General features: G+C 44.7%; 1 protein-coding gene across 1 annotated transcript in view; it reads left to right on the top strand.

The window, feature by feature from the left end:
• The window catches only part of adamts18 (ADAM metallopeptidase with thrombospondin type 1 motif, 18), a 44,418-nt gene that overhangs the window by 5,089 nt on the left and 12,064 nt on the right, over window positions 1-27,265 (top strand). The window contains 13 exon segments of the mRNA XM_057017387.1: window positions 9,385-9,658; window positions 10,056-10,270; window positions 10,447-10,530; window positions 10,623-10,782; window positions 12,125-12,230; window positions 12,630-12,767; window positions 12,874-13,027; window positions 14,003-14,098; window positions 14,937-15,085; window positions 21,745-21,917; window positions 23,213-23,343; window positions 24,328-24,451; window positions 24,617-24,861. Coding sequence (XP_056873367.1) covers window positions 9,385-9,658; window positions 10,056-10,270; window positions 10,447-10,530; window positions 10,623-10,782; window positions 12,125-12,230; window positions 12,630-12,767; window positions 12,874-13,027; window positions 14,003-14,098; window positions 14,937-15,085; window positions 21,745-21,917; window positions 23,213-23,343; window positions 24,328-24,451; window positions 24,617-24,861 — 2,049 coding nt within the window.

Genomic DNA, 27,265 nt, shown 5'->3' with positions numbered 1-27,265 from the left:
CGCTCCATGTTTCCGGGCAGGATGAAGCTGTCTCTCTTTTGCACGAGGGGATGAAAACATGTCATTTCAATTGTAATGCTCCGATTTGTAAGAGGAGTGAAGAGAAGGAGGGGCAGTGGTTCCCTCGCTCTTCTTTTGAGGGTTTCTCGTTTGAGGTCGCTCTGCTGATTGACCCCAATCCTCTCAGCTCCTGTGAACGGGGGTGGGTGTGAGTGTGAGTGCTTGGATGGGTGTCATCCGGGGGGTTCTTACGCTCCGTAGTGCAAGTTCAGAGTTGCTCACTGACTCGTGCAGAGCGGTGATTTACTGCTCCACTCTGTCCTTGCAGCTCCTTCACAGGATAGAATTCTTCTCTCCGGTATGAAGATCGGCAGTTCTGACGTCTGCTCCGTCAAGCCGAACATGCTGCCTGTGAGAAAAAAGACATTAGTCGTTGAGTGAGTTGAGTTACGATGGCATCGACCTGCAAAAGTGTTCTGAGAGGAAAAACATCTTATTCGACATTTTGGTGACAGAATCATTCCCAAGATTTGAAGGTCTTGGATTTTGGCATTGCTGTCCTTAAAATGAAATCCAAAAAGCAAAAAAGTAACCACACGAGAGAATTAAGGAGCAGAAATGTTTGGCAAATGACAAATAAAATTCTCATAAATGGCTGGGGATGAAATCAGTTATGTGGCTAATTGTTTCTGGCCTTCATATATGTAACATTGCATATTTTGTTCTCTTTTAGCATGTGGGGAATGGTTTAAAATACAGTGTGTTGAGTGTTCCCTGCATCCAGGTCTGTAGCTTGAACGTTCTACCAAACTCTCTGCTGATGTCTGCAAGGTTCTGTTTTGTTGGTTAACTCTGAGGCCAAATGTGAGACTCACTCATGATATCAGTGCTGGACCGATGTACCCTGCTATTCTTTTATGATGGTTTGTATGACTGACACATTTAAGGAATCGCCTCATTGACGTTTCCTGTTTAAAATAGCGCGTCGCTACTGACCCACTGAGTGTTGGGCGAATGCCTCCTATCTCACATTGACTGGGCCAACCTTGACCTTTGCTGGGACCTTTCTCAAGCCCTCGTCGGTGAGGTCAGACACGGATTAGGCTGCATGGAGCCTGTCGTGCATTCCCTACAGTTTGCATTCAGGTCTTCGACAGACAGCATCAGCCTCGAGTCCAGTGTGAATGTATCATCATTACTTTTATCTGCATATACAATATTCAGAAACAAACAATGGGCATCTTTCTCTGTCTCTCACAAACATATTAAGAAGTCTTTACTGAGCTATGATACTGAATCCCTCTACTGCAATCCACACTTTAGAATATTAAATATTTAATGTGGGATTGCTGCATTTATCCTCTTTGTGTTCATTTTTGCTGACGAATTTCAACTGTCTTTTCTTGTTTGTAATAGTAATACAGTGTTAATTATTTGTCTGCATATTGACAAAGTTTTCTTAACTTGATGGAAAGCTCAACGACCAAACAAGCGAGACATTCCACAATTTACAGCAACGTGTCCATCTAGTATTCACACTGCTGGGTGCATCCTCATGTTTTATCAGCTGGGGAGGTTCAAGAACAAGCTGTTTATTGCATTTTTTTAACCTAAAAGGATGCCCTAGAGGGTACTTAATTATATTTTATCTGCTTCTCTTTAGAAGGCACTTCATCATTTTTAGGACATCAAAGATTTTCTAACATCTGGGTGATTTTCCCCAAGAGATTTCCTTCTAAAATTGCCGTATTCCACACAGTAGCTCCAGCAGATGAGAGAGCTAATCCAACCACAGCTTGGCCTGCGACTCAGTGGGCTGCAGCGATGACTCAGGAGTTCCTTGGGTAAACTAGGGGCAGGAACGTGGTAGGAACCGTTCCTCTCGCTTGGACCTCTTGGTCGTGGTTGGTTCACGAGTTACGTTTAACGTGTGATTGTCGGGCAACAGTTTCGACCGTGACGTCACTGGGGCGAGCCGGCAAATCCAATATAATAATAAAAAATAAACAATAAATGAAGGAGGTAAACATTTTTTAAGTACCGACACTGGAGCGGGGACGCAGTTCCTGTAAACGGCTAGTTGGGGACGGTTTCTACAATAGAGACACCCACCAACGGCTCCGGCCCCGGAAAACTTCCCCCTGAGGTTCCTGCAGCGGAAACGTGCCTATCGATCACTCATACTCCAGGTTTCTGACGAGCCCTGAAGACTTGCGCTCTTGTTTTGGATTTGGCCTAATGACCCAATCCCCAGGTGGCCCCTGGTTTACTGCTAAAGTCTTTGCACACTCAAGAGAGGAGAAAGTGTCCAAACACACCCATTCTGCCTTCATCCTTTCAAGTCCCTGAGATCAAACCTGTCTGATGGCCGTCGTTGACACGGTGCCGCTTGTTGTGGCAACCGTCAGCGAGTGTTGTTAGAGCGGAGCTCAACCTGCGACCTCTGTCTGTTTCTGATGCCGCTTCCTGTGGTGTGAAGAAGCCATTTGCTCTTTTCTCGACCTCGCTCCGGATTCTTGATGCCGCCTTTGTACAGCTGACAGCCTCACTTGCGAAGGTGTTCGTGGCATTCAAGCCTCCTTAGCGCTTCGCTTCTTTTGTTCCAATTTCGGAGAATTGGTCATAACCTTGATGCGCTCTCGTTGTTCGGCTGCATGAGATTAGTAACAGACAAATGTTTGAATAAATGTCAGTAAGTTACATCAGAGTCATAAAAGCTTTTGGCTAAGAGGCATATATTTGAACATTCAGTTTTAATTTTTAACATGTGTTGATGTTGTAATTCCATTAAACTCCACATGGTTGAGTCAAGGCAACCCTCGATTACTCACCCGTTAAACAGGGAATAAGGACAACGCTGACGTGTGTTTTTCATTGGGCGTCAAATCCTTTAGGTTTCTGCACAGTTAACACTCGAATGATCGATTTCTAGACTGAATTCGAGGCATTTTTTTACCTGCCTGTGTTCTGTAAAAGCCAACAAATTGGAATGTTTCCCCACAACAACGTGGCTCTCGACTGTTGGCCATGATTCAGGGATGGGGCCGAGCTCAAGAGTGGCCCTAAGCCATTTCCCTGGTGGTCCACACTGACAGTGATGTAGTGCCCACTCTTACATGGCAGCAGGGGAGGGCTCTCAGCATGGGTGTGGGATGTTGTGTGGAGAGAGAAAGAACAGAGTCAGTGTGTAAATGTCTGACCTTAGTGTGTGAGTGTGTGTCTGCGTGTGTGTGTGTACTGTATGCCTCCTATTCTGTGCAAGGTTCTCACACAAGACTAATGGCTGGTGTTGAAGTCTTCAAGAGGATGCCACAACGTCCACAAACACAGCTCATACATCAAATCGGACCTGCTATTGTCGCCGCCCTACACTCACTGATGATGTGCTCAAAGAGTCCAGGCCTAAATTAAACCTGGAGTTTTGAAAGAAACTCCATTTCCTCTTCCACATAAAGGCGTTTAGCCATCTGGAGTGTTTAGAGAGTTGGAGTTGAAGAGACGACCCATGAAGAAATGTGGGTCTTTTTTGTTGCTGGAGGTCGATGAGTCCCTAACGTGGATGTATTGAGAGAATAATTAACTACACTGGCTCTCTGCTTGTTCAGATTCTTATTTATTATTGCCAAGAAGGTTGTTTGATCTTCTTTGGGTCTATTGGCATTTAGTTATGTAATACTAAGATGAGTAGGTCATAAATAACAATTAATTACGTACATTTTAACTCAGTAGACTTGCAAAATGGCTCATCTAAAAACGAAAATCGACTCAGTTTGCTCACAGCTGGAAGAAGTGGGGTCCCAGTCGAGATCTGTTATTTGATATTAGACATTTGCGCTAATCAAATCCAGAAAAAATTACAATCTTCTTCAATCTTCTGCTGACAGTATTTCCTGACGTGGAATAAATATGAACTCTGAGAATTTGATTTGAAAACGTGAATTTTGGCACGAAGGATGACACAAACTTGTTTCACGTGCTGCTTGAATCAGGACCCATATTTTCTCTCGTTATTTCCCTGATCTGACGTTGCCTCTATCGGTGTGGAGGAGCAACCGGCACAACCCCCAAACACACCTCACATGACTGGAACAGGAGGAGTGTGGAATAAAGAGTTTGCAAAGCACTTTAAGCTCTGTGCATTTCATTAACCGTGCTCAACTGGACAGTTTAAAGAGGCCTCACTGCAGCGGGTTGAGGTTCAAACCCCTTGAAACAAAACTGTGAGAACATTAAACATGCAGCCAAGTCTATGAGTCTCCCTTCCACATTTTCTGACTTAGATATTCTTCTACCAAAGCTGATGTACTTTAGAACCACTAGTGTAAGCTAAAATGTAACCTTGAACTGCAACACTGCTCCGAACACATTTTTTTTGTATGTTGTGCTGGAAGGATCCTGATCTGGATACTGGTGACCCGAGTGCTTAGTCAGCGTGAATGTAAACTAATGATCCAGCTGCATTTGAAGATCAAGGGTGTAAAAATCATAAAGGCACAAATTCCTGTTTGATTTAAGGAGAAACAGAATTCTCCGTCTCCAACCTCATCGTTTATTGGTTGTCTTTCTTCTACACAGGCCAATATGGTAAATAGTGCACGTTGGAGGAAGCCGCTCATGATGCCATCGTATTTAAACGGCACCGTTCGGTGCAGTTGTCATTCTCCAATGTGCTCGGTTCAGTCATTAGTTCACCGGCTGCCACAGACACAAATACGCAAATACCACACGAGCCGTTCGGGGGACAGAATAATGTTCGTTTTTAACGGTCTGACCCTGGTGTCATTGACATCAGAGCTGCACTGTGATGACCGTGATGACATTAGGGCGCAGCTGACGCGCTGTGATGTAGAACATTTCCATTTGCATGGCCTGCTTTGGGAGTCGTCATCCTGTTCCCTGCTGTGTCCTCGCGGGATAACGACCGACCGTGCCCAGAGGCTCCAAATGATAAAAGAGTCATCAGACGTTCCTTTCTTCTCTTCGCACTGCGTGCTCACCTCTGTTGTGTCTGCTCACAGGGCGTCACTGAGGCTTGTTCAAAAGGCCATTAGTGAGCCAAAACAAGCACTATATGACAAGAGGCTAATAATACATTCTAGTCTACATGGAGGGGGGTATATTGAAAGTCTATCATGAGTGAAGTGGTTGCTTGTTATATTTCACTCAAAGTCAGAAGAAGTGGCCCGAGTGTGAGTGCCCCCCCTAATCCCAGGTAACTAAAAGTAAGCCAGAGGTTTTAAATGCACATTTTGGTCCCTGGTTTTCAGATTTAATGAAGAAAATGTAAAAAAGTTAGCACCACGTCCCCAAAGTGGCTTTATATTAAGTGTAATGGTAAGTTCCAAGGTTTAGCCGGACTGCAGAGGCTTGTGTTAAAATATCTGACGCAGCTTGTGCTGCAATTAATTCCACTTGAAACCCCCTTTGCAGCCCTACAGACTGTGGCCATTTGCAGGTCTAGAAGTAAAGTCCTGCTCTGCAGCTTGGCTCTTTCCTGCTGATCCAAAATAACCCTCTCTCCTCTACCCATTTCTTATCCCATTTTAAATACACATCATTCACTCGGACAAACTGTAATTACTCCAATTGCGATTCTGTTGAACACGTTAGATGGCCGAGGGGCCCCCGTGCTCCCGTATGATTTCTCCCCCTCACCACACACTGTGTTCATGAGCTTCTCCACTGGGCTGGAGTACAGATGTGCCTCAGAGCTCAGTAATCACCAGCTTGGGGCTTCTCACCGCTCAACACTGGTCTTTAGCAACATGTAAGCACTTACTCATTTGCCTTATAATATCATGGTAGGAAACCTTAAAAGAGGCTGCGATTTATAGAGAAACAAGCTAAAGATGGTGTCTGTCCTTACAGAAACCGTTAGCTTGGCAAAGGCACAGAGGTCTTTGGCAGAGTAGCTTGGAGTTTTCCAAGAGTAAAGCAACACAGAAGGAGTGACTTTTAATCTGGTTGTTCCTCATATATTGTATTTTAACTGCGGGCCCCAAAAAGTTAATGTTTGAAGGTAAAAAGAGGCGTGTTGTGTGAAGGCTGCAGTCGTTTTAGTACACCAGGTCAAGTCAGCGATTCATTTTCTCCAAAATAGACAAGCATAGCAGGACTACGTAGCATTAGACGTTTGACGAAACAACCATTTTGTTTGGTATTTTGCGACGCTTTTAAATTTATTTAAAGGTTGTTTTTTTTAAATAGTGAACTAGTGTGCAGTTGTTGTACTTAGATATTTGCTAAAGAACTGGCAGGTTGTGGTGATAAATAAGCTGTTGAGGGGATTAGTGGTTCTATCCTCAGCACCATGGTCTGGTTTTTATCTCAGAGTGAACTTCAGCGCGATGACTGAGTCAGTGCAGCACGTTTGAGTGTGAGCAGGTAGAGGCCCCGTCACCATCTGAGAATATCCAGAGCTGATCACACTTCCCATGTGGATTCTCTCTAATTACACAACGTGAAATCTTTAATGAGGCTGCATCAGCTGTGCTGTAACTTAAATTAAGCTCCCAGAGTGGTGTGTAATACAGGCTCCTGCCGCTGAATAAATCCATCATATTTGATCCATTAATGCACTTCCTGTTTTAAGCTACAGCGACTGATGTTTTACATTACTGTACATCAACAGATCCAACGTACATGTTTGATCGCACTCACTGTTGCATTATGACCACAGTTATACATTTCCTGCCATTGCCAGATCTGCTGACACAGCGAGAGTGAGAATTTAGAGATGTATGGAATATGTAATGGAACAGAATATTCATAGCTTTGTTTGGGGGGTGCTGAGTTTCATCAATAATTATTATTGTCTTTTCATACATGTGCTCTAGAGGAGTTCTGCACAACCAGGCCCTCATCCCTCCACTCGTACAGATAAAGGCAGTGCACCGCTCACCTCACACATGGCTGCGCCTAATCTGGACGTCTTTGAGCTAACACAGCACTGCACCACCAGATATTCCTGGATTTCTTCAGGACCTCCTCAGTCTCTCCAGTCAGACGAGGTCATGAAATTATCCTCCTTCCTTTCACCCTTGGGTAGTTAGTATTCCTCCAAGTATGCAGCAATGACTAACTCACCCTCTCCTGACTCCTTTGGTTCCTCTGGAGGTCCTCCTGCATTGATCAGGTATGAGCCTTACGCAGAGTGAGGGACAAGCCAGCAAGACCTTTGTGCTCACACAAGATAAAATGCTAAATGTGCAGGGGAAAAAGAGAAATTCTATTCTGTAACATGGTTTCCTAGTTGTTTGCTAAGCAGAGCAAAAAAAACAAACCTGTCATCATTATACTGATATCCTTTGACAGAAAGCACTGTCAAATCAATTAAGGGAATTGAGTGTTTGATCTGTAGGAGTTGGATTTGTTTGCACGTCAGGTCTGCCAGACAGGAAGGCGAACGAAGAGATGGAAACAATCAAAGGCGACAGCGGCGTGTTTGCTGATCGGAGACGCCTCCTTTGACCTCTTTGAGCTCTGTTTTGAATTCCAAACTATTTCGGGAAGCTGGAGTTTTGCCCACACTTCCCCTCTCTTTCTACAAATCAAGATTTTGATTTGGTCGATTCCTAGCCACACAATCGGGGACTTTTCTTCCACTTAGCTTGCAGGTGTGTTTCTGTGGGAGCAGCGAACTGTGAAATATTATGCTCAAGGTTATTTTGGCAGGTATCGATGTGCTTGTAGCTCACGCCATTGACACTGCAGAACAAATCTCCTGACCACAGGACCATGTGGAACCTACATGTAGTCAAAATAATGAAGGTTGACATTTAGCTTCCTGTAAAAGTTCCAGTTGAAATGTACAAGATTAATGGAGGCAGAAGATGATTTATGGACAGATGAAAGGTGTGCTGGCAGCTGGGCGCTTGGTTAGAGAGGAGGATGGATGGAAGGAAGGTTGGACGGATGGATGGTTAGAAGGATGGATGGATGGCTCAGATGATGGCAGCTTGCCATGGATCCAGGCAGTGTTTTGACAGCAAGAGCTCCGCCATGGCTTCCCCTTTGTCCTGCTTCTGTTTATTTTGCCACCTGCTAGTCTGGGTGGAATGGGGTCAGCTCAGCAGAAGCTGGTGTGTGGGTTGTCACGCGTACACACACACACACACACACACACACTGATCCACAGACAGACAGACAAACACAGTGACACAAAAATGTCAGCGGGTTGCTGAGGAAGTAGATGACAGGACATACACACACAAAGAGGTCAGAGGTCACTGGGTGAGCGAGTATGAGTGTGTGCACATGCTTTTGATAAATTTCGGAAGGGCTTGCCTTTGCGCCTGTTTGTGCAGGAGTAATTTTTGTGGGCATTTGGGGGTTCGCGTGGTGAATTAGGTAGAATTCCGTGGTCAGACGGAATGTTTAAGGTTCAGCAGCTCAGTTTCTCAGTTCAGAGGGCGGCTAAGGCCTCTCGGCTAGAACAGAGACACAAAACATTGAACTCGTCTGCTGCTATGACAATGTCCTCATAAGCCGTACATGTGAACCGTGTTCTCAGCTCTCTTTAATGAAGAAAACGTGCCAACAACAGCAGAATCTTTCCCATGCACCTTTTTTCCTGCGCAATTAGTCTGACTTGGTTGGTGTGACTGCTGCAGCAGAGCAACGCAGCTTCAAATCTGGGCATCTTTTGCTCTGTCATTAATTAGTTCCAGTAACTCTCTTCAAATGTTCCGAACTAAAAAATGCTAATCATATCAAAGATCCATGAAGAGATATGATGCCAAAGTAAAAAGTCAGAAACAAAAATGTTGCATTGCGTACTGCCCAGTTTTAAGACAATTATAAGGCAGAGCAAACACCCCCGATGTTTACTGATCCAGGCTTGACACATGATTTTGATTTACTATTAAAAACAAAAAAACCCTAATAATTTCTCCATAAAAATTAGATTTTACGCTATTCACTGTTCTAACACGGTTAAATAAGACATCTCCTCCCTTTAGCATGTGCAAGCTCTGTCAGTGTGCACATCTGTGACAAGTTAGAGTTCTCCAGAGTAATGTAGAGTTAGCTTTTAGCTGTAGGTCATTCGATCGGGGGAAGGACTGAAGTGTATTCTGTAGTTGTTACTCGAATCTGTTGGATGTCACGGTATTAAAGCCGTGTCGCCGTTGACGTTGTACACGTTTAAATGGATAGCAATAAACAGGCGTGTGCTAGTTGCATGTAATAAATATATTAAAAATCTGGTTTAAAACAGTGTTTGCCACAGTTTAGCAGCTTAAATGCATAAATTGAGAAGATGAATGCATCATATTGCATGGTGGGCGGCCAAGGGGAGACTATTTTAGACACGAACCAGCAAACAGGAAAAGATTCCCCTGAGTTTTATGTGTTTTCCCTAACTGATCTCGACCTCCTTTGCAGGCAGGTTTCATCCGTATGTCTCAGGAGGAGTATTTGATTGCGCCGCTTCCACAACATCTGGCTGAGGAACACAACTACCGAGCTCCCGATGGCCACCACCCACACGTGATCTACAAGCGCTCAGCGGAGCACGTTGTCCACAGAGGATCATCTGGCACCAGCTCGTCAAGACCTGCAAACCCATACCAGCAACAGCACCAGCAGCATCATCATCACCATGACGACCAACAAGAGAAACTAGAGAGGAAACACTTCTGCGGACGCCGCAAGCAATGTATGTAAGGGAACCTCCTTTTCCTAGCTGTTTCTTTTTTTTACTGACAAGAAAAGTAAATTACTACTTAAAATTAGAAGCTGAGGTTTTAAATATTCTAAATGGTCTTGCTGAAACCACAGGTGATCCAATTTAATGTTTAAATATTCAGTGCGATGACTTTAATAAACTGTATCCAGTCAGTGGATCTCAGTCTCAGGCCATCATGTGGTTTGATGGTTTAACGTTTCCTCCTTGTGCTGAGAGGTAAGAAGCTGCGTAGGCACTGAACTTCCTGTCCAATCAACACCAGATGCTGTCCTCTGATCACACAGCAGGAGCCAGGAAAGAAAAACCCAGTTCATCCATACCCCCTCTGACCCTCCTCCCATCCATCCCTCCCCTTTCAACATCCTAGATGCCCCCAAGCCCCCCACGGACGACCGCTTCATTATGCCTGATGAGTTTGCCACACCTGCGACGGATGAGTCGGGGAGGGCAAAGAGATCCCCCATCAATTCCAATAGGGTGGGGGGTCTGAACGTGGAGACTCTGGTGGTGGCAGACCGGAAGATGCTGGAGAAACATGGCAGAGACAACGTCACCACCTACGTCCTCACTGTCATGAACATGGTGAGGACACTCTTTCCTTTACCAGCAGGACTGGTGGGGGGGTATTTGGGTGAAATCTCAGCTAAAATAAACATCCGTCTCTTTTTGGGTGCCATTGAAACCTGATCCTCGAGTCTCTACCTGAACAACAGGAGGTGAAGAGAATATTGATGTTCTGCTCACTGGCTTTTCCCCAGGTTTCCAGTCTTTTCAAGGACGGCACCATAGGGTCAGATATCAACATTGTGGTGGTCAGCTTGTTGTTATTGGAAGAAGACCCGGTCAGTAGACTCACAGAAAACACTTCACCTGACAGCCGCTGGTTAATAAATGTGATCCCTGTTGCTCCGTTGTCTCTGTTATTCATTTGCAGCTGGGCTTGACCATCAGTCATCATGCTGACCAGTCTCTCAACAGCTTTTGTCAATGGCAGTCGGGTCTCTTAGGGAAGGGTGGTAAACGCCACGATCATGCAGTTTTGCTCACCGGACTGGACATCTGCTCCTGGAAAAATGAACCCTGTGACACACTTGGTATGAAGAAAACCAACTTGAAGCTGATGCTTGTTTCAATTTTTTAACACAGGGGAATGATGTGATATGTTGACGAGTAAAAAAATGGAACAAATGTTCATTAGGTATTAGTCTTTATAGCATTTGATATGCTGGGGTTTGTATTCAAAGATGAACATTAGGGCTTGGAAGAACAAAAGACAGCTGAGGCAGCAGAATGGAGCCAGCATATATTGGCTGAGAGTTTAATTAGTGCTTTAAACTACTAATTGTTGCGTGCTAGAGTTCAGGAGCTGAATCTCTGAATAACAAATATTTGTGAGATGTAGATGGCAACAAATTTTTCCGGTGAAATTGGGAACGCCTAAAAAAGGAGCGGAACGAAAACACAAAAACGAGCCACAAAGTGGAGCATTTTAAGAAAAGCTACGAGATCTGTTGTGTGATTCTGGTCGTCTGCACTGCAGCCGAAGGCAACTGAAATTGCGTGAGTAACCACGGACCTTGTGTAGGCGTAGAAGAAGAAGACTCAGTAGAAGAACCATAGCAAAGATGGTGGATCCGAGGATTTGCGCTCTTCACCATTTTGAACATTGCAATGCTTCTTCTGCAACAGTTGGAAGCCCTAAACAGCATCTGAACCAGCAGAGACGCATTTACGACGTCCTGCAGGTAACAAATCGACCTGATGAACGATAGAGAAAAGGTACCGCCACCTGCTGGTCTGGCATGTGTGCCTCAGCGTTTGGGCATCTTCGTTTGCACCGAGATAATTTTCAATACGTTCTCGTCAGGATTCAGATATACAACGATTTCTATTCCCATACTCTGATTTATACTCCAAATAAGATTAGAGGTACTTATATGCGCATCTTGTGATACAAGCAATACAAACTTTGTGAGTATGAAAACACCAGACAAAACCAATCCACGATAAATGTTAACAAACATCAGAATTCACAAGACGAAGACAGTTTCATTCCATGGGTGTTTAAAGTTAACAAGAAACCTTCTATAAATAGAAGGGCCAAAACCCACAATAAGCAGGAATCAAAAGGCTGAACTTGATTTGAAATGGTCCAGAGTTCAGGGTGTAAAATCCTGTTATGTATAAATGCCAAACATAGAAAAGTTTTTGTCTATTTTAATAAACAGTATAACAAGAGTTTTGCCCTGCTTTGTAAGTGATTGCTTCCAAAACAGACCACTTGAGTGTGTTTTGTGGTGAAAACTTGTGTTACACTTGCAACTGATTCGGCTCACAGTGGCTGGAAGTGGGTGGACGATTGTGTTTGTCTTACAGATTATTAATCAAGAGCTCAGCTAATACCGCCTAATGATAGCACCTCTTTGTTATTCCCAGGGTTTGCACCCATTAGTGGAATGTGCAGCAAATACAGAAGTTGCACCATCAATGAGGACACAGGACTGGGCTTGGCTTTCACCATCGCGCACGAGTCTGGACACAAGTATGCCCGACACGACCTGTGACAAACATATGTCCATGTCACTTCCTGTGCTTTCAGGTGTATCCATTGACAGAAAATATTTCTAACTAAACATACCTAATGAAGAATATCAAACACGCACAACTTATCCAACCAGTCTGAAATTAGAAAACGGCAATGATGTGTCGTGATCTGTGAGCATCGGTGTCCCAAGCGAGTTAGCCTGTTAAATAGGGAGCATGCTGAAGAAAAATGCTGACTCAGCCCAAGAGTATTCGCTGACTTTCTAATAAATAAAAACTTGCTTGCATTGTGCATTTTTCACCTTAATTGTTCGGTTTATTTTGTTACTCCAACTTCCTCATGAAAGTAAAACGGCTATTATTCGGTGCTTTGCTGAATTTCTCCTCTGTTTTGCAGTTTTGGGATGATCCATGACGGGGAGGGGAACCCTTGTCGCAAGACAGAAGGCAACATTATGTCTCCAACTCTGGCCGGAAACAACGGAGTCTTTTTCTGGTCCACCTGCAGCCGCCAGTATCTCAGCCGCTTCCTCGGGTTGGTGTCAGTGCTGCATTTAAGCGCACCAACAGTGTTAAACTAGTCACTCGGTAGTGCTTGAACTCCCACGTCTGAAACATGGATGGCTTCTTGTGTTCGCCAGGACAACCCAGGCATCCTGTCTGGTGGATGAGCCGAAGCAAATCGGTCAGTACAAGTACCCCGAAAAGCTTCCCGGACAGTTGTACGATGCAGACACGCAGTGCAAGTGGCAGTTCGGTTCCAAGGCCAAATTGTGCAGCCTTGATTTTGTCAAGGTGAGACGTTCTTTATCATATTCACCACGGCTCCGTTGTAAATAAAGCTGAAAAGTCAAAGTGCCCACTTGTCGGAGCTGCGCTCTCCTGGGCTCCTGCCACGAAGGAGGTGCTGCTTAATTGGGGTTTTATAAATCAGCGGGACTTCTTCACAAAAGCCTTGAACTCCCAGCACCTGACCCTTCATTAAAATGCATCCTATCATTTCAGTGGGAATACCCAGACTGCCCTCAAAGCCTTGTGGTCGGGGTATATAGGCCTTTATGTTTGGCCTATTCATGGATGTTAATTCACATGTAAATGCTGTTTCAATGACGGCTGAGCCCTAATTGCTGGGAAATCGACTTTGCCAAGCTGTGTATATGGAGGATTAACGCAGGAGACATTGCTGTGACTATTTACAACCTCTCTAAACCTCTGCCATGTTTCCGCAACACAAGATCAAACACGACATCTGCATTTCTTTCGTGAGCAAGTACAAGTCTGTGGGTGGTAAATGAATCTACGCATGTGAATGGCGGATTTGTGGCTGCCTTTCAAACTATTGCTCCTGTTTTATCGTATGGATTGTGTTGTGTGGCTGTCAACCACCTGCTCAGTGCCAGTGACCCATGCCAGCGAGGGGACCAACACCAACACTCACCACCTCTTCACTTTCTGTCTTGTTGGCGGTTTTATTTGGGCAGATCGCCAGATGCTGCCGCTTGTCTTTCGACCTCCAGCTCTCGCTCTGTGCTTGCTTGCTGGCTACGTCTCTTTATTTTTGGGTCAGATGGCACATACGGTTATATCTCCTTTCAATGGCGAAGCACAGGAATTAGCTCGGACACCCGGGCGTTGAGGAGAAACCTCGCTCCTGGGTATCAGGGGCCGACCAAGCGAACCACGATGGTGGTCCTGGCACAAAGCAGGTGTAGCGTCAAACAAGTCGGCTGCAAAAATCACCCTGTAATTTGCGTTTGATTTGTGTGGCAGGACATTTGCAAGTCGCTCTGGTGTCATCGCACAGGACACAGGTGTGAGACCAAGTTCATGCCTGCAGCAGAGGGCACCACCTGTGGCCCCGACATGGTGAGCAAAAGCCTTTGCATGGCGGCAAATGAATATTCTTTTATTGTTGCTTTGGACAGTGTGCACCGATGTGAATGTTTTTCTTGTAGGAGTGTCGGTGTTAGCCAATGATTAAATCTGCTCCTTGCAGAATATGTAAAGACATTTGGTTCCTTTAATTAGAACTGAGCGTCTGCCCAACTTGTCATAATGGCCGTGCTAATGTGGGAACTCTTCCACAGCATCTCAGTGTTAGGCTAGAGAACCTGGCTCTGACATTGCTAATGTTAGCAATGATGAGTCGCTGTTTTTATACCTGAAACATTTTTTATTTCGTCAGTTCGATGATCCACCTGCATACGTGCTAGCGAACTATAAACCAACACGCATCACGTTAATTGACTGGAGAGAACATTTGAAATGTCCCTGCCTACGTTTATTTGAATTAAAATAACCAAACTAAGCTAAATCTTACCTGTCCAGGAGAAAATGATCATTCAATTCTTCTTGGCTTTATCAGGCCTATTTTATGAACACTTTAAACACATTTTTTTACATACTGATCCTTTGAATAAGGAGTAATTCAAACTGAATGTTTTTTTGTGAAATTTTGTAACTCCAAATGTGAAGCAGTGGACGATTTTTTGGTCAGATGACCATTTTGGACACAAATGACCAAACCCTTAGTATGCAGAACGGCGACATACTGAACTTGTGTGAACATCACAGCTGGATATTTATTCAACCTTAATCAAGGCTAAACTAAGGTTAATGAATTAACCGGGAACAAACTGCAAGTGCCCATAAGGACTTCGCTTCTCTGCATCTTCTCTTACACGATACTTTTGCATTTCTCCAGTGGTGTCGGAGGGGTCAGTGCATCAAATTTGGCGAGCACGGACCCAAGGCCGTCCATGGCCAGTGGTCAGCATGGTCTCAGTGGTCCGACTGCTCCAGAACCTGTGGAGGCGGAGTCATGTACAGGGAACGCTCCTGCACCAGTCCGAGGTAATAAACGCTTCAGTAACTTCAGGTGATTCTCCGCGTCTCAAATTCACTGTAATTCCTGCCATCATTTCCCCGTCCAGATGAAAAAGCCATTCATGGGTGACTGTTTTAACAATCCTCCTCCCAGTTTGGGCCAGAAAGAAATTCTTGAAAGCCACACATCTCAAAATCCTTCTGTTTCTGAACACCTGAAGGTGATGTTTGCCAGGTTGCTGTCAGCACGCACGAGCACACGCGCGTGCACTCGGTATGAGCGCACACGCTCCTGATAGCGGCTCTCATCCGTCGGGTTGACAGTCCAGACAGACAGACGATCTCTCCCCATGCTCCAGACAAGGAAAACCTTCTAATAGCATGCTCTTTTCTCTCAAAGCTGCCAAGACAGTCAGCAAACATCCCCCATTGCTGCTCACTCACACAAACATAATTCTCCATAATTCTGCAGACCCAGATCCCACAGTGCAGATCCTCTCGTTAGCAGTGGGATCTGTGCGTGTCATTACACCAACAGGAGACATCCATAGTTGTTATGCTGGGTTTCAGAGCTGAGATCCACCCTTGCTATTCTCTAGGTTCCTGCTCTGTTCTCTCCCAGCCTCTGCAACAATGGTCCTTGAGCTTTAATGTGGTTTTAACAGCAATGCAGAAGAACACGAAATGAATCCTGCCGTTTCATTTTATTATTCACGTTAGGATTTGTTGTGGTTTGTGCCATTTGACATCGACAAAACAGTCACGCTGAAACAATGCTGGTTGATAAGGGCTTTTCAGGAAGAACCTTTGCTCTATAGAAATAATAATCCTCCATCACATCTGGTTGCCAACACTGGAAAACAAACAACATTCGATGTGCCAACTTGATCTCACCAGACCTTGAATAATCTCCGCTTCTTTGGTTCTGCTATGATTGCAGACTTTTATGCAAAAAAAAAAAAAAAGAGTCAGAACAGGTTAGATAATAATAAGTTCTGCAGGTCTGCACACATACCTGTTTGTTATACTTTTAGAGGAGCTGTTGTCAGGACAGGGACACAGGGAAAAAGCTGCTTTCTTCATTCCTGCAAGTCCTCACATAAACAGCTTTCATGTCATCGGCGTTTGATCTTTTTAACCTGGGTTATTTTGAAATACGCTGTAATCGCGTAACACCACATAACGGCCACACGCACTTGAGAGGAAAACCTTGACTCAGACCTCTTTTTTTCTTTTGAAAAGCGTCCTTGCGCTCACCTGCGCACTTCCACTGTATGTCCCCAAATGAACTGCAGATGTAGGACAGAAGAGAAATGGTCTCGGTTTGAAATAACCTGCTTTTGATTTAAGACGACCATATGAACATACCTCGGTAGCCTTGCTGTATTCCAGTTTAACTGACATCTCTGTTGATTCCAGAGGTTTTTTCCTCCATTTGCTGTATTTTGCCCTCTGAAACAGAAGCAGTTGCTAGTGTAGCCCAGGCAGAGCAATTGAGGGCAACAATAACTGTTAAAATCCTACAGATTATCATCCTGATTTATCGTTTTTGTGTTTTTCCCTTAATCCATCATGTGTTTTCATAGCTTTAGCTTTATCCCCTAACTGAAAGTTCAGATCTTTGAATTGGCTGTGTTACCTTTACTCCTCTAATACCACCAATTCCTTTTAGTGCAGATTTTATTACCCCATATGAGTTTCTTTGCTCCAGTGACTTCCTGAGTGCTTACAGAACAGTAAGGCGGACAGCGATGTGGCTGTTCTGTCCATCACTGCCCACTCGTCTCCTAATCCCTGCCAGGGATCAAAGTTTTCAGAGGGAGTCTGACCCTCATATGATACACATTATACACCATGACTGGCAGACCTTAAAGAGCTGCAGAGCCCTTAAACCAGGTTAGCTGTCAACTTCATTTATCATTCCTGTGGCACCAAAGGATGTATTTGCGTAGCAGCCAGTGGAAAAAAAAGTAATATAATGTTAAAATATGATGATGGGGTCAGTGGGACAAAGAGGGGATATCGACCACTTCTACTGACTTCTTCCTAGTTTCTTCTTTTTTACTGTTGTTTGATGGGAAATGTGGTTTTTTGGTTGAATTTGTAAAAGTTCCCCCCAGAAATAGGCGTCCAGGGTTGCACCCTGCCTTTGCCTGTATGCTGGGATAGGCTCCAGGACCATCCTCACGAACCCGCCAGGGAAAATAGTGGTCCCAAAAAACAAATAGATGCAATTTTTTTTAAACCATAGACTAAACACACATAACACACTTGTTGCATCCGCCGTCACACTGTCCCAAGTTTCCGAGCTTTAAGTAGTGGGCTGGTTTTCAGGCATGGGGCCCAGCCACGCTTGGCTCCAAACAGGAACGTGTCAATCCTTGAGTGGGCTCACCTTCTCATGAGGAGTCATGGGGGTCCGGCGCTTTGTGGATTCAGTGGCAGAACAGCTGCCGCTGAATCCAGACCCGGATTAGTGAACGAACACCCAACGAAACAACAGCCAGCGCAACGAAGACAGCAATGCAAACTCGCTCTGTTACTCCATCATAAATCAAAGCTCGGCCCAGTCAAGATCAGTACAGAAAAGCTACAGATGTCATCACATAAAGTCTATCCTCCTTTTATAGCCGATAGAGCAGTGGTGCGTTCAGTGTAGCTGGAGACCCTGTTGTAACAAAGAGACCCTGTTCCAGATCTGCTATGATGGGATTATGGATAGTTCATTACCACTGGCGAAAACAATTAACACTAATCTCTAAATAAATCTGATCACATGGGAATTTTCAAGTAAATTCAGTGATCAAATGATAAAACCATTCATTGACAAATGTTTGTTGGAGGACTTCTGGAACTTGCTTAATTAACATCTTTCAGAGAAACTCATTACCGGCGTAAACTGGATTTATTAATTTTATCTCCGTCTGAGGCCCTTGTTGAGCATTTATACTCCTCCACTGGTGTTTCTGCTTTTCTGCAAACTCCCTGCACTCGTGGGACTTTATTTGAGCTAATTTGCTGCTATCTGGCAGTTCTTTGTAATATTCAAGTGAAGAGTCATCGAAGCTTTGTTATTTACTTCTGGACCAGTCTCCCTTGGACGAGTCAACAAGTCGGTATAATTTAAACGAAACTGCGGCGATACGACGGACGTGGCAGATCGCAGCTGGCTGACACTTTTTAAGGATTCCTGCAAACTTTTCAGATCTTTCAGATTAATAGATATTTTGAAAGGAGTCACCCTTAATTATATGTCCAAAGGGGCATCTGAGATTTTACTGGGGTTTTAATGAAGTCTGCCCTGATTGTGGTTAAGTTCTAAACCTCGCTCGAATGAACACAGGCAAACGTCGGCTTCCAGATTGTACCTGACTGTAGGGTGGTGACCTTCTGACATTCGCCACGCAGACAGGAAGTCATGGCGCCGTTATCAATATAAAGTTTATCTAAGGGATTCTCCGACCAAATTCACTCAGACCTGCGGCCAAATGTAACACGCAAATCTGAATCATATTTTAGCCTCTGACTCATCAGAGTGTGTTCGTCCCCACTAATCTCTGCGATTCCTTTGGCAGGGACACTTTGCTCTTAATCTGAATAGAATGAGACGGATTAGTCTGAGTTGGACGGCTTGACTCGAATGTCATCTTCACCCACAAACTGAAGTGTTTGGATAGTTTGTGGTGTTCTTTTAGAAAAACACAATTAATCATTGACACGTTCTGAACCCTCCAGCCAATAGTGCAGCAGAAATTATTTGAATAAATGAGCGTCAGAGACGATAGTTACGCGTAGGTTTTCTTCTCCGCGCTGCAACAAAATCTTCACTCAACACTGACGGATCGAAAATGCTTCATTTGATTCTGCTCAAAACCAAATATGCGTCTTTCGCCCAGCCTTTCAAACGTCTGTGGGATCAGGATTAAAGTCTTTGCTTCCAGGAGTCTCTCCAAGACAGAAAGCGAATCTTCTGCCCTCCCTCCGCCCCGTTCCTCTGCTCGCAGACCACCTGCTAGATCAAACACAGTCACCCTAATCCTCACCAACAATCCTCAGAGATTAGGTTCACCGTCTTGACCTGGTTTTGTGGGTAACACGTTTTGACAAAGATGCATTTTAAAGAGCGCGGCGGTGTCTGATGAGGTGTTGTTAGATAGGCCCTTGTTTGGTATAGTCTCCCAGATGGTTAAGGTCTTTAACAGGAGGTGGCAGAGGAGCAGATAGGTGATATATTAAATTGTGTGAGGGCCTGGGAGGGAGGTTACCCAACCGGTAGGCGAGACTGGTCCCCTTTGACCCACAGGAGTTCAGTTTCAGCTTATGTTATTGGGCAGATTTGCTACGCCGTCGCTGCAGTTGAGTTATAGAGACAACAGGAATGTCGCAAACTGAAAAGCTGTTGCGATTGATTTACAGCTACGGCGATAAGGCATAATTAGAAGAAAGGAGCAGGAGATGGGCAAAAACGGAGAAAGTACCAGAAAAGCGAAACGCAGAGAGTCAATTGAACGTCTTTCTCAAGTTACCGCCCTTGTTTAATACTGGCCTCCGATCAAAAGGCCTTGACCAGTATAGGTTGTGTTCCTGTCGTGAGCATAATTCCATGTGTGCTGCATTCGTCTGTCGCTAAGTCTTAATAGGATCAGGCCAAGGGGAACCTGGGCCAAATCCCCTCTTCAGGAAGCAAGATCAGCAACACAACACACACACACACATGCACACACACTTGCACACACACCTTGAGCTCCATCATTCTTGGCAGCTACGTTTCTGTTTGATTAAATCCAGGTCTGAAGGGACAAACAGCTGGATTTTCTTTCTTAAAAAATGGACCAACAGCAAAGCGGCATCAACTTTTGCTCAAGGGATTGTCCGCGTTGACATTTGCATTGTCAATCTACCAAAGAAAAATGTCTGGAGTGGTATCGCCACTTGATGTGAACCATTCCTCTGCCTTTTAGTTCCTTCTCCATGGTGTTGCAGTAATTTGCAACTCGGAGTGAACTCGTTTTATAACACATCTGAGCAGCATGGTTCCCCAGCCGGTGTGTTTCCCGGCCATTCTGGTAAACACTTACAGTCAATTTTCCCTGTTGGTGGTTGTTGTTGGAATGCATGGCATGAGTTTAGAAAGCCTGGGAAGTCTGACTTGAGTCGTTAATGCTCGTGCAACATCAAGGCTGCATTTGTCATCTTGTTAGTAATGTCTAATTATCTAGTAATACTACAACTGTCCGGTACATTGTCCTGTTGTTTAGCTAAAAGAGTTTACTGACATACTTTACAGCGGTCCCTAGACCGGCTTTGCTTTGGGATCTAGTCTTCACTTATGTGTCTGTTGTGAGAGGTGCCCTGTGAAGCTTTGGCTTCTTCCATTCCATTATCTCACCTGATTATTATTTTTTTTTCCAAGCCCACTTCAGGTGCTCTCAGACCCTGTCAATGTCCATCCCTGATTAGCAAAGCCTTTTCACACCAGTCTGTACCTCTAAATGACCTTGTATGGCAACCAGCGATGCATGACTTCCATTTAATTGAATTAGCTGGAGTTTCTTTTAAATTTCCCAGTTGTGTATAAAAGAAAAAAAAGGGGATTTTAAACATATTAAGCATTTGGGGCCCTTTATTTGTGGTTTCCACTCAATTAAAGTTTCTGCCTCACCACAAATGACGGGTGACACCTGGATTCAGAGTAGATGCGACCATTTGTGATTTGGGTTAAACTCTTTAGTGTGACCCTCCAATCAACCCTGACCTCCAGCCTTCTGGTGCTTTGGAATTTTGCTACGTTTCATCACGATCGGAAGTTGCCTTAAACTGACGTGAGTGGCTTTACATTATTTTCTATAGGAAGGCTTCAGAACTTGGACGATACTTATAATTGATACCAATAATTAATATCGTCCCACCCTGATCTGCACTAATGGATGAGGAAGATGAAAATAAGGTTGTTAGTGCCAGGGCCATCTATGGGACAGATGCATTCAGGTGATTGTGGCAACTAATGTTTACATTTATTTAATGCAACAGAATCATTTTACAGTTAAACTATAATGCATTTTCATTCTATACTAGGAACATCATTAATAACTGAATAATATGTATGAATAACTCTGTGATAAATACTTTTCTTGGACTTTATCTTTCCGTATGTAAATATTCCAGAGATCTAATGTATTTCACAAATATGCAAATGCATCCCCCACCCCAAGAACAAGAAAACACAAAGAGAGCGCCTTTTAGTAGCGAGCACATATGTTGATGTCACAACTACGAACGAGCACTTTTGCGTGTGCACACGTGTTGCTTTTTGCGACCTTCAAATGTTGCGATCCGTTTCCTCATTGTGTTCAACAAGGATCCAGCTGATAAACAGGATGTGAGCAACAAACACCGAAGTCACGCCACAGAGTGATCCATCACTCTTCAGGCAGGGTTCAGAGCCCTTATAACACTTATCACAAACATCTCCGATGATGACGATGATGATGAAGATGATGATGTGGGAGGAGGCTGTCAGGGGCCAGTGTCCCAGGAGTGTGTCAAGAACCCTTTTTCTTGCCGATAGTGTTGGTACCAGTAAAGTGACACACACAAAACTAAAGCTCTGCACTGGATGTGCACATACCGTGCAAATAAAACACTCTACTTTGTGCCTTCTGTCTTCTGTCTTGTCTTAATCACAGGCCACAGAACAATGGTAAATTCTGCCCAGGCTCCAGCCGTTTCAACCAGCTGTGTAACACTCGTCCATGTCCCCCTAATGCTGTGGACTTCCGGGCCCAGCAGTGTGCAGAGTACAACAGCAAGCCGTTCAGGGGCTGGTATTACAAATGGAAGCCCTACACTAAAGTGGACGGTAAGTTTGGCCCATTCGTCTGTTTGTGAGGTTTGTGTGCGTGAGGCTAAAAATACAGAAAAACGCAGGAGTTGGATGGATGGGGCACAACTATTTTATGGACCAAGAAGCACAAAATGTCAGTCTCTTTCTTTCTTTACCCCGAGGAGGCATTTTTCCCTCCATCCGTCTCTGCAAAAGAAAAACAGATGTTTTGTACAGTTTTTGTAAAGACATTATCTCCCCTGAAAATAAACAATATATTCCATGGATTAAAATGACATCCCGGGGTTTTCTTGGCATAGACGGCACAAGAAAAGAAACCACACTATTCAGAGCGGAGAAGGCTCTGTATGCAGGGGAACTGAACAAAATGAAGGCAAGCTTGTTCCTTTTCTTACCTTTGTAGATGTTATACATTCTGCAACCTTATATAGTTTCACTTTTACCATTTCCAAAAAAAATAAAAAACCCTGCTTCCATTAACAGCTACAGCGGTTAGGGACAAAAACCTGGAGGAAACCATTACTCTGTGTAATATGCATGGGAGACGTGTAACCACCTGCACCTTTTGACACAGTGGGACTAGATTTAAATAGGAGGCCTCTGGGCCAGCTTTGTTACCCAGGGTTAGGAAGAGAGAGAGAGAGAGAGAGAGGGGTGAAGGAGAGCAGTGCCTTTGGCTGTCGTCCCAGATCTGTTTAAGCTGTTGATGAATGGAAGGTGATGTAGGGAAGAACAGACTCTAAACTGCCTTCTGGGACCTTAAGCCCAGTCACCTCCACCATAATTTATTTTAATCAAAGACGGCTGTTGTAACTTGTCTGCGATAGCTGATCTGAAAGACAAAATAAACCTGCAGGCCCGCAAGAACACCCAAGGGTGCTTTCTTTGTGAGCTCCTGTCTTTTCCACTTCAGTCCTACAGAAACTGTGCATACTGTAACTCAGTGCTGCTGTGATTGATGCGGTGCGGTAACTGCAGCAGGTGAAAACAGTCCAGCGTAAGAGTCATCATTTCTAATCATTTGCGTTCGTTTCTGATGATTTTCTGTCTGGTTTTCCTCCACTTGACTGCCTCTTCCTGACCTGGAGGAGCAGCCGCTCTGCTCCGAGTGCCTCTCAGATGTCTGATCTGTATATGCGTGTGTTTTCCAGCTCAAATCTCTTTGCCACAACAGATTGGTGCAGCATCACTGCAGAGGCTGCACCGCTCTACCTCTCGAGAAGAAAAACCCTGCAATGCGTGAACCCCCCTTCACTTGAGGCAGCAAGTCTCCTTAAAAACGGTTGTGTTTCTGTGCGTTCTTTGTGCAGATGAAGACATCTGCAAGCTGTACTGCATTGCAGAAGACTTTGACTTCTTCTTTGCCATGTCCAGCAAGGTCAAAGACGGCACGCCCTGCTCTAAAACTGAAACAAATGTCTGCATTGAAGGAGTGTGTGAGGTACAGTGTCTTGCTTTATCTATCGGCAGTTGTGTTAAAATATTTTAATCTGATCTTTTGCGGCACAAAGCTGCATAATGTCTGAAAAAAAGCTAATTTTAATGGTAAAAAAGCTAATTTCTTCATCATTTCTATATCATTTATACATATAAATATGAGAATGTATTACCTGTGCACTCCGTTTGGATATGGAGGTCTGTACCACAGTGGTGCATGTGCGCTCACTTGGAAACCGGTTCACACTTAGTCAGGAGGGATGTAAAAGCAGAGTCACGGTCTAACAGCTGTCCACTTGGGCAGCCAAGACAAATGGTGATAGTGATATTCTGACAAGGCCTGTGGAGTCACCACGAGGCCAAAGCAACACAAATCACGCGATGAACACTAAAGGACTCTCGGTTCTGAGCTGAAATGGAACTGGCAGCTTTTAGATTCCCACAACTGCAGCTCCAACCAGGGAACAAAGTAGCTCCAACATTCTCCTCGCTGATGGCCGACAGTGTGAAGTGACACGGCCGTTTCCCTGTCCACACGTTTTTCACGCTGTCACTGATGTTTGCACACACACATTAACTCACACATGGCTGAATATTAGCCTCAGCACCTTGCACTAATCTCTGTTTCACAAGCCCGTGGGTGCACACTTGGTCATTCAGAGCCGATGAGGCACACAGTGAAAACACTGTTTTGTCTGTCCCTCATGCAGATGCGGCATGTTGGACCACACAAAACACAGCTGGAACCTTTTCTTAAATGTAACCACATGTTTTTCCAAAAAGTTATCTAGACTGGGATGCATGGTGTGCTTGCTGGTGTTTTCCCTGGATTCAGCTTTAGGTTTCAACACAGGAGCCAGTGATTTGGCTGAAATGAGCCTCTTAGCTCTAGCAGTGTAGCACCAAGCACTGAGAAGTCGATAAAATCTTGAAGCATCGCAGCGGCCCTCGCACTTGTAGTTCTTTACTTTGCAACTTCTTTTGACAGGAAGTAGGCTGTGACCAGATCCTGGGCTCCCAGGCCTCTCTGGATGCGTGCGGCATCTGTAAAGGAGACAACTCCACCTGCAAGTTCTTCAAGGGCCAATACACCCTTCAACACAGGGCTAACGGTAAGCTCGGCGGCGCTAACGTAATCAATGAATGAGCGTCTAAGCTCAAAGTTCAAACATGTTTAACCCACAAGTGTCTCAGTAACTTATGGACAGTTTGAGGCCTTATTTAGATATTTGTTGGCAAACTATTGAACATTTCACCTTCTCCTCATTCACATATAGAATATTACACCATGGTCGTAATCCCAGCTGGAGCACGAAGCATTCATGTCCAGGAGATGGCGGTTTCCACCAGTTACCTGGCTGTCCGCTCAATAAAGAAGAAGTATTACCTGACGGGGGACTGGACGGTGGACTGGCCAGGAAAGTTTCACTTTGGTGGGACGATGTTTGACTACCAGCGTTCTTTCAACAAGCCCGAGAGCCTGTACGCGGCTGGACCCACTAATGAGACGCTGGTGTTTGAAGTAAGCCGCCACTGCTGGGTGAAGTCCATTTATGCCAATTGACATTGACAGGGTCTCTGACAGATCTGCAGCGCCTCTTTTTCATCTGTCTGCATATGAATAGGCTTGATTGAGAAAAGATGTTTGGTTTTTTAGGGTGAACATGGGCTGTTGTTGCTGTTTGCAGAGCTTCTGTGGGGAATTAATTGTGTCTGGTGATTAGTTATGTCGGGGGATGATCTGGGGATGGGCTGAATGCTTGGAAGAGTGTAATCAGGGAAATCTAGAGCATGCTAGGGGCTTTAACATTCTGCTCTGTTCAGCGCGGATGTCTAATGGTGGTAGGGGTTAGAATGGAAGAAGATGTTAAGTTCTTTATGACACCATTCTTTGAAAAAGCTCATTAAAGTACACTTGTACATGATGCCTACAAGACAACAGCCTTCTGTGTAGGTCCACTCCAATGAGTTAGTTCTCAATAAAATGTAGTCACGAGTGGCCACCGCGGTCCACGGTCAGTTGGGATTTCGGGTAACGGCGAAATAAAACCTGGAATCAGCTTGAATCTCTGACAGGCAGAGAAGAAAGGTGAAAAAGCAGGACAGAGAATCCACTTTTCCATGGGGTGTCGGAAGCCTTTGGCCGTCCTGAATCAGTAGAAAGCGACGTTAGGCAGTTGTGTCCTCCTGAGGTAGAGCAGAACTAATACCTGACAAATGGCAGTGACATTATCTGTATAAATGGGGAGCTGTGGAGGGACGTGTAGGTGGGTCCTGTCTTCCCACAGTGTCCTTTAAGGGCTCCCCTCCAGCTCTTTTGTTGCTGGAACTCTGTGGTTCCATCCGGATTGATGTCCAGGAGGAGTAAGACTGACATTTGAGGATCTTGGCTGTTCATTTCTTTGGTCATCAGGAAGTGTCTGAATACTTTCGCAGCCATTTTATAACCTACATTTGTGTTTGTGGACAGCGCAGGTTTGGAGGGATTGTTGCAGTTGGCGAAGGACGAGTCCATTACTGGACCAGTTTGCAAACGCAATGGCTGCAGACACGCAAATGCTCTTCCCAAAGGAGGTTATTATTTCTCAACTTTGCGAAAAGACATCCAATTTCTTCATTCTTTAATATCCTAATAATAACTTTAGAGCAGTATAATTAATCCAACCTTTAATTGATCTTCGTCAATGTCAACCTGTCACAAGCTCTTCCTGTCCGGAATTTGGAGTTAGACTGAAATACAAATGATACGTTGCGAGCGAAAGCATCCAGTTGTGCCGCAGTATCCAGTATTCACCAACGCCGCGTCCAGCACGGCTTCAGCTGCTTCAGGACTAATCATGGAATCTAAAAAGGCTGACACAGTTTTCCGTGCCAGCACCGCTACAATAGAAACATAAGTTTCATAACGCTTCTTGGTAGAGGTCTCACTGCATTTTGCCATTTAAAGAGCTTTTTAAGAGGCTAGATATAGATAAAGAGCTGATATTCCCTTGAACCCTGAGATTTAAGAGAATCCCCCTTGCTTATTTGTATTTCCCAGTACATCTGTCCAGCAGAGCGCTCAGCAGTATACAGCTGATCTGCAGATGACACGAGTATAATCGCTATAAGTATGTCCTGTAATTACAAAAAGGAGGAAAAGGCTTGATAGAGAGGGAGGAGGAGGGAGATTAAAAGATTAAGAATTCTGCAATTGAACTCTTAGGATGTGAGAAGTTAAGGTCACAGAGAATTAAAGGAGGAGAATTAAATGAGATGAGATTTCTTTTCCTCATCGTCATCTGGTTCACACATTCTCCTTAAACTGCTGCTGTCACAGATCGACCGAGGGCTACGGGAGAAGGGGGGGGTGGGGGGTGTCCCTCCCCGACCCTCACTCAGCTTGAAGCCCTCAAAGAAAAACAAATGTCGAGGAGTGCGAGCGTAAACTGTGACAAGGCTCTCGCATCTGCGCGGCTGCTCAGCTGGTGGTGGGGGAAGTAGCTAACACCAGGAACAGACGTAACACATGGGTGAGGCCTTAAGAACATCCAGGAGATATTTCCCCCGGGATTGGCGCTCTCGTGTGGCGTGGCGTGGTGAGGTCATACCGGTCCGAAGACCTGCAGGTCCTAAACAAGCAGCAGCGTCCACAATTGACTGGATGAGCGCAGCGGTTGGTTTGTAAAAAAAAACCAAAAAAAAACATCGCGGGCTGTCATTGCGAGGTTTTCCCTCTCGCCCCAGGACAGTCAGTGGAGCTCAGTCAGGACTTCTGTGTTCGAGCACGTCGGTGGGGAAATAACTCACTGCATGTTTAAACACGTGCAGAGAAAGATGTCCAAATCACTCCCGGCTCATAAAATCGGAATTTCATCTGCAGTATTTGACCTACAAAAGACAAGATGAGGTTTCTTCATCTCAAACTCGGTGCGTCGCCCCAAAAA

The sequence above is a fragment of the Takifugu flavidus genome, chromosome 2 (genome assembly GCF_003711565.1).
Source record: "Takifugu flavidus isolate HTHZ2018 chromosome 2, ASM371156v2, whole genome shotgun sequence".
Taxonomy (NCBI): Eukaryota; Metazoa; Chordata; class Actinopteri; order Tetraodontiformes; family Tetraodontidae; genus Takifugu; species Takifugu flavidus.
The sequence above is the reverse complement of the archived record's forward strand: the minus strand, read 5'-3'. Positions and strand labels throughout refer to the sequence as shown.